This window comes from Nerophis lumbriciformis, linkage group LG04 (genome assembly GCF_033978685.3).
Source record: "Nerophis lumbriciformis linkage group LG04, RoL_Nlum_v2.1, whole genome shotgun sequence".
In the NCBI taxonomy this organism is placed as follows: domain Eukaryota; kingdom Metazoa; phylum Chordata; class Actinopteri; order Syngnathiformes; family Syngnathidae; genus Nerophis; species Nerophis lumbriciformis.
The window spans coordinates 35,800,022-35,812,500 of record NC_084551.2 but is presented as its reverse complement, the minus strand read 5'-3'; the positions used below and the strand labels follow the sequence as shown (position 1 = coordinate 35,812,500).

The 12,479-nt window shown below is 35.4% G+C and overlaps 1 protein-coding gene across 2 annotated transcripts in view; it reads right to left on the bottom strand.

Moving 5' to 3' along the window:
- The window catches only part of hoxa9b (homeobox A9b), a 14,271-nt gene extending 2,450 nt beyond the window's left edge, over positions 1–11,821 (bottom strand). The window contains exons 1-2 of one of the 2 annotated variants that reach the window (XM_061945621.2): positions 11,297–11,821; positions 10,940–11,173 (exon numbers count right to left, since the gene is read on the bottom strand). In XM_061945621.2, the coding sequence (XP_061801605.2) occupies positions 10,940–11,173; positions 11,297–11,810 (748 nt within the window). In that variant the 5' untranslated portion in view covers positions 11,811–11,821. Of the gene's footprint in view, positions 1–10,939; positions 11,174–11,296 lie in introns of those variants that run through there. The other variant, XM_061945610.1, reaches the window with a different exon arrangement.
- Positions 11,822–12,479: the final 658 nt, after the last annotated feature.

Genomic DNA, 12,479 nt, shown 5'->3' with positions numbered 1-12,479 from the left:
ACACGTGTCACCAGACTAACTTGTGATGAGGCGTGATAATATGTCAACTATATGGCAGGGGTGTCAAACACATTTTAGATCAGGGGCCACATGGAGAAAAATCTACTCCCAAGTGAGCCGGACTGGTAAAATCACGGCACGATAACTTAGAAATAAAGACAAATTCAGATTGTTTTCTTTGTTTAAAAATAGAACAAGCACATTCTGGAAAAAATACAAATTATAATGTTGTTGGGGTGTTTTTTTTACACTTACATGTTGCCGTTAATAGTAACCTATCTTCATTTGGCATTATTTATAATTTCTGAATAAATTATGTCATAATGTTCATCAGTCAACTCATTGGTGTTAATTTTCAATCTATCAAGATAAAAAAAAATAATATCAAAATTAGACATGCCGATAAATGCTTTAAAATGTAATATCGGAAATTATCGGTATCATTTTTTTATTATCGGTATCGTTCTTTTATTTTTTTTATTTTTTTTTAATCACACAAGATACACTTACAATTAGTGCACCAACCCAAAAAACCTCCCTCCCCCATTCACACTCATTCACACAAAAGGGTTGTTTTTTTCTGTTATTAATATTCTGGTTCCTACATTATATATCAATATATATCAATACAGTCTGCAAGGGATACAGTCCGTAAGCACACATGATTGTGCGTGCTGCTGGTCCACTAATAGTACTAACCTTTAACAGTTAATTTTACTCATTTTCATTAATTACTAGTTTCTTTGTAACTGTTTTTATATTGTTTTACTTTCTTTTTTATTCAAGAAAATGTTTTTAATTTCCATCCATCCATAATTCCACGACTGTATATATTGGTATCAGTTGATATTGGTATCGGTAATTAAGAGTTGGACAATATCGAAATATCGGATATCGACAAAAAACCCATTATCGGACATCCCTAATCAAAATCAAATTACAGGATGTTATTTATGTGGTTTGCTCATTTTCCTTGACTGCTGCACTAACATCATGTGTTTTTTTTGGTGTGTTTTTTACATACCAGTATGTTGCATAATCTACAAAGATACAAAGAATTGCTATTGCTACATCTGGTGGACACATTTAGAACAGCAGTTTCTTTCATTCAAAAATTTCACCTAATTTTTATACTTAGCAAACTCATCCCGCGTGCCGGAATAAACTGATTCGGCCCGCGGGCCGTATGGTTGTCACCCCTGCTCTATGGTGTGGTGTGCTTTGGACAATAGACAGACATTAAAAAATATTCAAGTCCATTGGCATAAATGCAGGTTTGTGTGCACTTGCAGAGCTTCAGGCTGCACCAGGCATGTGCATGGACTGTCATCTGACCATAGTACACCTCCCCAAAGACAAGTACACACACACACGCACGCACACACACTCACACACTCACACGCACCCACACGCATTCTTGTATTTGTTACCTTCTTGAAACCTCCGAAAAATGCCTACCTCTTTAGAACCACCCTTTCTAGATATATAAAGATTTGTATTTACAACATTAATAATATATACATATATGCAAATATAAAAAAAATGCTTGTTAGGAAAAATGAGCTGGAATTTCACAAGAAATGTTTTTAATTTTGGCAGTATTATAATAAAAGTCGTAATTTTACTCAACGCAAGTCAAATTTTTGCAAAATAAAAACTGAACATTTGTGCAATATTATGATACAAGTTGGAATTTTACTCAATAACAGTCACAGTTCTACAAGAAAAGTTTAAAATGTTGGCAATTTTATGAAAAGAGTTGTAATTTTACTTGACAAAAGTTACAATTTAAAAAAAAAACTTAAAAATGTTGTCAATATTAAAATAATAATCGGAATTTTACTTGGCAAAATTATGACAAAAAGTCATACATTTAATCAAAAAAATTGGCAATACTGTGATAAAAAGAATTTTGTATGACAAATGTCACCATTTTGCATTAAAAAGTAATAATTTTACATAAAAACGTAATAATTTTACGGGGAAATATTACAATATCACAGAAACAGAAATAATATGAGAAATTGTTCCCAATTTTATAAGAAAAAAGTCGACACATTGTGAGAAAAAGTAAAAAGAAAATGTGTTAGTTTTATTTATTTTTTTGTATTTGGTTTTTAATCGTCATTATTTACTTCAAGTTATTATAGTATGTCTCTACATACATATTTATTTATTTTTTAAATACATTTTCGCCAAAGGGGGCGCATTTCAATTGCTTACACACGCTTGTTATTACTTATGTTGGCCAGAGGGGGAGCACTTTTAAAACCAACACACAGTCAATCTGAAATCTCCCTCCTTTTTGGGACCATCCTAACTTTGATAGACTTCACCAACAGGGGTGCAAATGAGACATTCTCTATTAGATGCAATGGTTTTACGTATTGGGACCATGATTTATGTCCTAACTTGTTCACCGGTCCTCATATGGTAGGTACTTTTCCTTGTTGATGTCTCAAGAAGGATAGAAATACAAGAACACACACACACACACACACACACACACACACACACACACACACACACGCACACACACGCACACACACACGGTAGGAAAGAGATAATGCATATTCTACAATTATTGTGGAATATACTGTGATATACAGTAGGTTATGTAATATCATAGAAAGTTGTATAATGTATTATATAAATATAGATGGGTATATGGTCAAAATTACAGTTAAAGTTTGCAAAAATAAAAATGCTATGTTAAAATAATCATTGCGGCATATTATATTATGTAGTAATAATCTTCAGTGAAAAAAGTAATATATCCCTGAATAAAATAAAAAAGTCAAACAGTATAGGCCTAATAAAGTTATACATTTCAGTAAATCATGTTATGAGAGTAATTAGTGTATATATATATATATATATATATATATATATATATATATATATATATATATATATATATTAATATTTATGTGTATATATATATATTTATGTGTATATATATATATATATATATATATATATATATATATATATATATATATATATATATATATAAATATACAGTATATATATTGTAAATATATATATATACATGTTGTAATTTTATGAGGGGAAAAAACAGAAAATTTTGACAACAAAGTCAATATTATGATACTAAAATTGTAGTTTTATGAGAGAAAAATGTATCCTATAAACCTATAAGTCATGTTATTAGATTACAATTGCAATGTATGTTGTATGAGGGGGAAAAAACTCAAGCTTGAGACAAAAAAGTAATGTAATTATAGAATTAAATTGTAGTTGTATCAAAAAAAGATTACAGTGTGATAAAAAAGTTGTGTTGTCAGAGTAAAATCTTATTTTATGCACACAAAAAAAAGTAATTTCATAAAAAAACTGTAACCATCCATCCATCTATGTTCTACCGCTTGTCCCTTTGGGAGACGCGGGGGTAGCTGGAACACTCGGGCGGAAGGCGGTGTACACCCTGGACAAGTCGCCACCTCATTGCAGGGCCAACACAGATAGACAGACAACATTCACACTCACATTCACACACTAGGGGACATTTAGTGTTGCCAATCAGCCTATCCCCAGGTGCATGTCTTTAGAGGTGGGAGGAAGCCAGTGTACTTGAGGGGAACCCACGCAGTCAAAAAAGTCACGTTGGCAAAATACAATCGTAATTGTAGAACAATATAACAGTGTAACAAAAAAGTATTTCTAATATATTACAATCGTAATTGTAAGAGAAACAACATAAGTGGGCAAAGGTCAGACTTGGGTGTTGTTCGTCTGGATCCCAGGATGGAGAGACGGGAAGAGAAGTGCATGTGAAATATATTTTATAAAAATTAAAAGAAGTGCAGCAGGGAAGTGCACAGGAGGCATACGGGGAAAGCTATATGCAGCATGAAAGCAAACAAAGAAAATTATCCAGCCCAGTCTGGGGGAAGAGAAGAGAAGTGGTGTTGACAAACAGGAAGTGGAAAACAAAAATAAGAGCGCTGGACAGAAAATCAATAGTGAAACTAATAGTAAAGTCTAAACTGTCGTGTGAGATCATGAAATAAAAGTAATGTTATGAGAGTAAAATTGTACTTTAGGTAGAAAAAAAAATCTGAATTTTTTTAGAAAACTTGGAAAGCTGTTACAAAAAAGTAATGTGAGAGTAAAATTGGAATTTAAAAATCATAATTTTATGGGAAAAATGTGTAAACGTGTGGTAAGTTATGAGAGTGGTACAAAATACAGGAAAAACACGCACTCTCCAAAAAAATTAGTAAAACAAAAATAAAGAAGTGCACGGCAAAAAGTGTCCTTAAAGAAAAAGCAAGAGTAAAAAGACATTTTTGTCACAGTAAAATCACAATTAAATGAGGAAAATAGATAAAATAGTAATTTTTTTGAGGAAAAAAATATAATGTTGTGAGGAAAAGGCAGCATTTTTGTTGCATGAGATAAAACAATCTAATAGTGTAAACTGTAACAAAAAAAATAATGCATAATGTGGGGGGAGGAAAAAAGTCATGACATGGACACCATTTTATGCTTACGCCCGTTTACAAATAAAGTTACGATTTTAGTCCCTTATCATTTTCTACTGTGTTGGTCATTTTTCCCAATGAGAGTGCTAGTAATGTTCAAAAATGGATAGAAGGTCATGTGATAGACATTAGAGTCCTTCTTGCTGGGTTGCACCATGCAATCACGTGACCAGCCCTCCCCCAACACACACACACACACACACACACATTTAGCCTATATAAGCGAAAGAAAGGAAATACATGTCCAATTGTTATTATTATTGAAACGACTATATATACCCATGTTTACTAATCTTCCACGGGAACTGAGTTATTCATACAGTACATTTTGTATCATTTCCGACATCACATTAAACCTGTCTGGTCTCTTTGTCTGCTGCAGTGAAGAGCGGCAATACTCCTCTTAGGAGATGTGTGTGTTAGAGTGCAGTGTGAGGCAGAGGAAAGAGGAAAAGGAAGTGAAGGCTGTTTATTGCAGGGCTCTATAAACAAAGAAGCCTGCAGCCATCAGCCTGCGTGTCATCAATCTTTCTGACAGCTCCTTGCCCTGCAAGAACACATTTAAAGCATCTAACACTTCTTTCCATCACAAGAATATGCAGCGAGAAAGAAGAGACCAGGACCATCCCTGCACTCACCCTGCAACATATATATATATATATACATATGCAAGATTTGATCATTAATGTGGCTTTTTTAGATTAATCCTAATTATTTTTTCCCCCTGCAAGAGGACTACAACAAGAAAGAAGATAGGAATAGACACGGACTGCTTTTTTTTTAATCATTTTGTTTTTAAGAATGTTTAAGAATGGAGCAGCTTAATTTGTTGAGGTGAGTGGGTGTTAATTGGTATTCCCATTCTTTTCTTTTTCTTTTTGAAACTTTTTGCTTACTTAATTTAATAGCATCTTAATTACTACACAACCCAAGGGTTCCTAGAATTAATTTATGTGTTTGGGAATTATATTTGTTTAAATTGTGGAATATACATATTAAAAAAAGGATAAAATACATATTAAAATAAAAATAAATCATTATTGAATCAAATGAACTATTTAGTAGTGTTAGAATTCGAATAACATTATTATTGTTTAGCATGTGATTTTGTTTTAAACCATTTAAAAACTTAATGTTAAACTGATGATAATGTCACATTAGTGCAAATGTATTTAATATAGTGCAACAACAAATACCAAGGAAGAAAAAACTCATATTGTCCTTGTGGTGTTACATTTCATAAATATTTGTTCGCGTAGCAGCCTTGATGACACATTTCTCGTGGGTTCACAAACAACAGGAGACATTTGGGAAGCAAGAAGGCCAGGTGGATTATGTATGGAAATTTATGTATGTGCATATTTTGTCGTTTTGCATATGATCATGAGTGTGACAGTCAATAAACAATGTGTACAAGTTGATGAGAGTGTTTGATTTATCCAAAGTCTTAAGCTGTAAAACTCTTTATTGGAATCAACAACTTTGAAAGTCTGACATCATTAAAGCTGTTAGTTGAAATATTGGAATGTGTTTTGTTTTTTTTGCAGCTTAAATATCATATTTCACGTCATATTGTATATCCTAGAGGGAAGGGTCATTAAAGCTGGGCATAGAACTGGAAAACACATTGACTTGCAAGTGTGTGCGTGTGTGTGTGTGTGTGTGTGTGTGTGTGTGTGTGTGTGTGTGTGTGTGTGTGTGTATGAGAGAGAGAGAGAGAGAGAGAGAGAGAGAGAGAGAGAGAGAGAGAGAGAGAAATGCCATGTGGTTTGTGGTTTGTTTTGATATAGTATTTAAACCGATGCTTTATTTTGACACCAGGATTTGCATATATTATGGATGATATCTAATAGTTTAACTAAAACTGTTGACTATAAGCTAAAGGGAATATCAAGACTATTTTTATTATACAGCAAATAACAGCAAAATACGCACTAAAAAACAGTACAAAGTTGTAAATGATTTAATTGTAAATGACAATAATTGCGATATTTCACGGTAACGTTTACAGTAATTTACTGTGAAATGCTGTGAAATGTAATTTTTATTGTAATGTTACATTTGTATTATAGCATTTTACTGTTAAATTATGTGATTTCATGATAAATTGTTATGGGGTAGTGTAACCTCCCATGCATATGGAAAATAATATCAAGTTATTTAAGTTGTTCTGATCTTGTGTTTTTAAGTAACGTGTTGACAGGCAAAGATGTCATGCAAGTGTAAAAAGAAGTTAACCATTATAAAAACAAATTATGTACAGTGCAGGCCAAAAGTTTGGACACACCTTCTCATTCATTGGGTTTTCTTTATTTTCATGACTATTTACATTGTAGATTGTCACTGAAGGCATCAAAACTATGACTGAACACATGTGGAGTTATGTCCATCCATCCATTTTCTACCGCTTGTCCCTTTTGGAGTTGCGGGGGGTGCTGGAGCCTATCTCAGCGACATTCGGTACACCCTGGACAAGTCGCCACATCATCACAAGGCCAACACAGATAGACAGACAACATTCCCACTCACAATTGAGTGTTGTATTCTAGTTTCTTCAAAATAGCCACCCTTTGCTCTGATTACTTTTTCGCACACTCTTGGCATTCTCTCAATGAGCTTCAAAAGTTAGTCACCTGAAATGCTTTTCACTTCACAGGTGTCATAGTTTTGATGCCTTCAGTGACAATCTACAATGTAAATATAATAACGCATTGAAATGAGAAGGTGTGTCCCAACTTTTGCTATTATACTGAGCAGCCAGGACAGAGATGTGTTTACTTGTCAGTTCCAATCCCAGTTCTATGGTTACCATCACTACCATCAGACACAAATAACTCAAAAAGAGCAAAATCATTTTAATCCTTGGAATGCTGACGTCACATGAGAATTGTGAGAAATCCTACACAATGGTATCGCGCATAAATGCACCATAACTTAGTTGGTAGAAAAATGTTAAATAACACAATCAGTAAAAAGTGAGGCATGTGATTGCAGGTTGAAACAGTCATTCCCTCACAGGTTTTGTGTTACTTCTTGTCAGTGCATTTGCAGATTTAAAGGAGATCTGGGAATATGGAGAAAATAGGAGAGCTAACCAACGTGGAAAAATACTTTATAAATCCAGGATATAACCTTAATGATTTGGATGTGTTGAATCCAGACAGGATTATACAGTAGATGTATGTGTTCCACACTTTATAGTCCTGCATGAACTTCTTCTGCAGAGTTCACTTCTCTCACCACCAACGCCTGAACTGATGAATTGGATGGAGGTGACGGAGGTCAACATAAACAACTTTTGAAGTGACTTTAGTTTGTCTGCATAACTCGGCTATAGGACACTGAACATGGTACTCAATACATATATAATGGTCATTCTTCACCACAATTTGATGAAAAATGGTGAGCATTATTTCAATAAAAATGTAAGAAAAAGATGAGATTGTAAAAAAAAAATTATTGTTATAAGAGTAATATTGGACTTTTATAGGAACAATCTTAACAGATGCAATACCCAAAAATAATGTAAAATCGTATTTTTTTTTTTTAATCCTTCAAAAATTAAAAAGATTGCAAGAAAATGGCTTGTTTTGAAAGTAACATTATCATTGTATTAGGAAAAAACTTAAGAGCAAAATTGTAATTGACGATAGAAATGAGTAAACCAAAACAGTAAATGATGAGGGGAAATTAAAAAAAAAAAGAACAATAGGACAAGAGTTACAAGAGTACAATCGACATTTTAGAAGAAAAAAAAATTGACATTGCGATATAAAAAAAAATATATTAAAATTGTGTTTTATCATATTGTTGCATGGGGGGAAAAAGTCTTGCTTCGACAGTAAATCATAAGTTCAACAAGAAAAAATTTAACACTAATACAAAAAATGAGTAAAATCGGAATTTACGGGAAAGATGTAGTAATCACGTTGCGAAATCACGGTACAAGACTGAAAGCAGATTTGTATAAGAAAACAATGTAACACTGCAACAACAACAACAACACAATTAAATGTAAGAAAGCAAATTTATCACAACCATAAAATGTAATAACGCTGTGAGGAAAAAAAGCTAAAATGTTACGAGGAAAAAAACAATAATACTGGAACGAAAAACATCATATAGACTTACAGTAAACTGTGATTTATGAGGGGGGGGGGGGGGGGGGGAAGCAATATAAATCATAAAACTCTTTAACAGGCTCCAGTATGCATATGCAAACTTTTTCTCGTAATATAACGATTTTATTCACGCAATGTTTATTTTTATTTTTTTGCTTTTTTATTTTGTGTTATTCAGTAGATGTACAGTATATTGCTATTGTTCAAAAATGCATGTTTGGTGCGCGCGCGTGCACGTGTGCATAAGTGTGCGTGTGTGTGTGTACGTGTGTGTGCGTGTGTGTGTGTGTGTGTGTGTGGGTGTGTGTGTGTGTGTGAGTGTGTGTGTGTGTGAGTGTGTGCGTGCGTGTGCGTGTGCGTGTAGTATTTGAAGAATTCAAGTTCATTACATGCAAGTGTCAGTGTGCGCTTGATTGATTCCAAAGGGGATGAAATGACACTCAGCTGCCACAACATGCACGTGTGCACAATTTAAAGGTTATAATATAAGAGCTGTATAAGAAATGTGTACATTAACTACATCTGGGATCGATTACATTCACGGTATTAAACATATTGTTAAACGAAAATCAATCTTATGTATAAATTAAATGGCTGATATTTTGATGAATAAAGTATTTTTCATGTAATTGTATTAATTTGGTGAGACGAACCTAAGGTGTCGAATGTGTGTTCAACGTGTTGCATTTAAATGTTTTAATAAACGATCAATACACATAAGAACGCTGATATTGTGCTGTAAAATTCACTCTTTCCTAATAATGTCGTAAACGTGTTTGTTGTGTATATTTTGTTTAAGGGTTTTCGGGCACACAGTGAAACGTTATTTTGATATTCAAATAAGTAAAAAAAAAAAAAAGTATCACGAGCAAGGCTTTAACGAAAGGTCCTTGATGTCCCTGAACGCACCAACCAGCTAGCCTGTGAGTGTTATGGAATCAGCTGAGCCACTGCTGCCACCTGCTGGCTATTTAAGCGCAGCGTCAATCCACACAATATTAAAAAACTATCAATTTTTTGTTTTGTTTCTATTTGTAACTTTACCCGAAAAAAAATCGCACACTTTTACTTTTTGAAAAAAAAAAAATTCTTTTTTGTTATATAATGTTCATGATGCATTTGGATGTGTCTTTTTGTCTGAGCTGATTTTTGTTTAAATCTCTGCGGCAACAACAAGACAACAACAAAGCAAAACGAAAGAAAGGATGTTACTGCACTGCGACTCTCCGATTGCTAGGAGATGGTTGTAAAGTAATTAGATGGCTCTGTTGATCCCTCCACCTTTCAATGTGTGAGTGTGTGTGTGTGTGTGTGTATGTGTGCGTGCGTGCGTGTGCGTGTGCGTGTTGTTCCAGTGCTTGGGGCCTACAGCATGCAAACATCTTACATATTTGTTCTTAGCCTCATTAGAAATGTTGCTTTATTGCTGCCACATACCCTCGACATGCTTTGTTCTTTTCACACCTTATAAACAATCCTGACTGCGATTGTGCTGTATGTCTGCTTTGTGGTGCGTTCAAGGGCCCAACAACAGAACATTAACAGCAAAATGAATACAAAACCGTGCATTTGACATTTAAGACAGGGAAATATATTTCTTAAGTGGTTTAACATGTCGTATGTATTAATTATAAAAGTTATATTTCATCTATGTATTATTTTAATTATTTTAGGAATTGTTTCAGTCAAATAAAGAAAAGATGTGGTGTTTTTCCTAGAAATAAAAGGCAAATAACCAAGAAATCTTTTTTTTTTTTTTTTTCATTTTAATACATTATTTTTCTCAGTTCAGTCACTTAATTATTATTAATAGAAAAAAAAATACGTCTTTGGGCGAACAGAACATTACAATAAATGAGCCGTAAATTTTGGTCAGCTAGATATTCTTTAAAAAACAAAAAAAAAAAAACAACAACATTATAATAAAAGTCATTATGTTATAAAAAAAAAAAGTGCATTTTCTTTCACAATAATAGCAAAAAGAACAGCATTAATAATGAATGTAAACGTTGCAAGTAGGTAGCTGAAAGACATTCAGGTAGTCGAGGATTATTTCATGCATTTAAATTATGAATACCAAATACAATTCACTATAGACATGGAACTCACAAACACGCACGTGGGTTCGGGGAGGGGGGGGATAAACATCCAACATTGCTTCGACAACACAAACTACAACAGGTCAGAACGACAACAACAACAACAACAACAACACAACCCAAACTCCTTTTTTTTCTACAGGCTCTCTAACGCACCATTATTATCATTATTATTATTATTATTATGACTATTATTACATGTGCACTTAACTGTCTCTCCTGCGGTCTTTGTTGTCTTTCTTCATCTTCATCCTGCGGTTCTGGAACCAGATTTTCACTTGTCTCTCGGTCAGATTCAGCAGTCTGGCCACCTCGTATCTCCGGTCCCGGGGGAGATACATGTTGTACAGAAACTCCTTTTCCAGTTCCAGGATTTGGTGCTTTGTGTAAGGGCAGCGCTTCTTTCGGGTGGGCTTCGCGTGCAGCCAGTTGGACGAGGGGTTGTCTGCGCATGCACACAATAAGACGGTTACTTCACATCAGAAAATGCGTATTTGCGCATGCACGTTGCGCCATTTTTTTATTTATTTTTTTTTTTTTTAATAAGGCCTGCGTGAAATGTTCTTACTGGCGTCCACCTCTCTCCTCTCCCCCGCTGAAGGGCTCTTCTCCGGCGGCTTGGACGTGGATGTGCCCTCGCAGGGAACCTCCGCCAAGGCCGCGGCGCTCTCTGCGTCAGACAAAAGAGGAGTGTGCGTCTCCAAAGTCGTGCACTCGCCACTCCCAATCAGCGGCTCCGGTTTGATCTCATAATGCATGGCCGTCGACGGTAGTCCGGTCAAGCACAGGGGCGCAGACACCGGCTCCAAGGCCCAGGAGCGGGCGAACATGCCGTCGGCGTCCCCGCTGCCGGTGTAGTGGTGATGGATGTAGGTCGGCGTGGTCGGGTTGGGAGGTGCGTGCGCCGCCATGGGACCCCAGGACGCGCCGAAAATGGAGGATTTCTGCAAAGGACACGCGTCCTGTCCGCCATATTCGCCCAGCATCGCCTGCTCCACCCCTGCAGCTGATGGGAACCTCACTGGCACGTCCTCCTGGTCCTGCACAACACCCGCGTCCGCGTAGTAGCTCAGCGTCGACATGGCAACGACAAAATAAAAGGAGGCAAATAGGCAAAAGGGGAAAGAAGAAGAAAAAAAAAAAAAAAAAAAAAAAAAAAACCCCGCCTGGTGTTAAAATCCTGCAAAATGGCGCAAACGGCGTCTCATTGCGGGGTGTTTGCGCCTCTTCCTGCAGCAGCCTCGCCGCTCACTGCAAGTTGAACATTGTCCAAGATTGGATAAGGCGCCCTGAACACGTCACTGTGGGACAGAACAATAAATAATAAATCAGCCTGCTGCTGCTCTGCTGCTGCTCAATGGCCACCGTTTTCAACACCATATTTTAATAGCGAATTCCTTCCTCTTTATTGGTGCTGCCGGTGCAAGTAGACTTCGCTTTTATAAGCAATAAACCTTATGATTTTTGTCAAGAGATCTTATTTATTAATGCTTGTTGATGTGCTTGTAACACTTTAAGCCTCCTAGAGAGACGTCCCTAAGTATTGCTGTTCATTAACATAATGGGGTTATTAATTTAAACACTCCGAGGCTTTTAAGGACAGGATTGTTGAATTTATTTGGGGGGGCGGGGGGCGTTCGGGGGACAACGACATATTATTGTTTGATACGGTTAAATACAACATATATGTGGAAATTAGTTATACTATTTTGTTCATTGTGCTGCTTTTCATACAAACTGTAAAATAATTA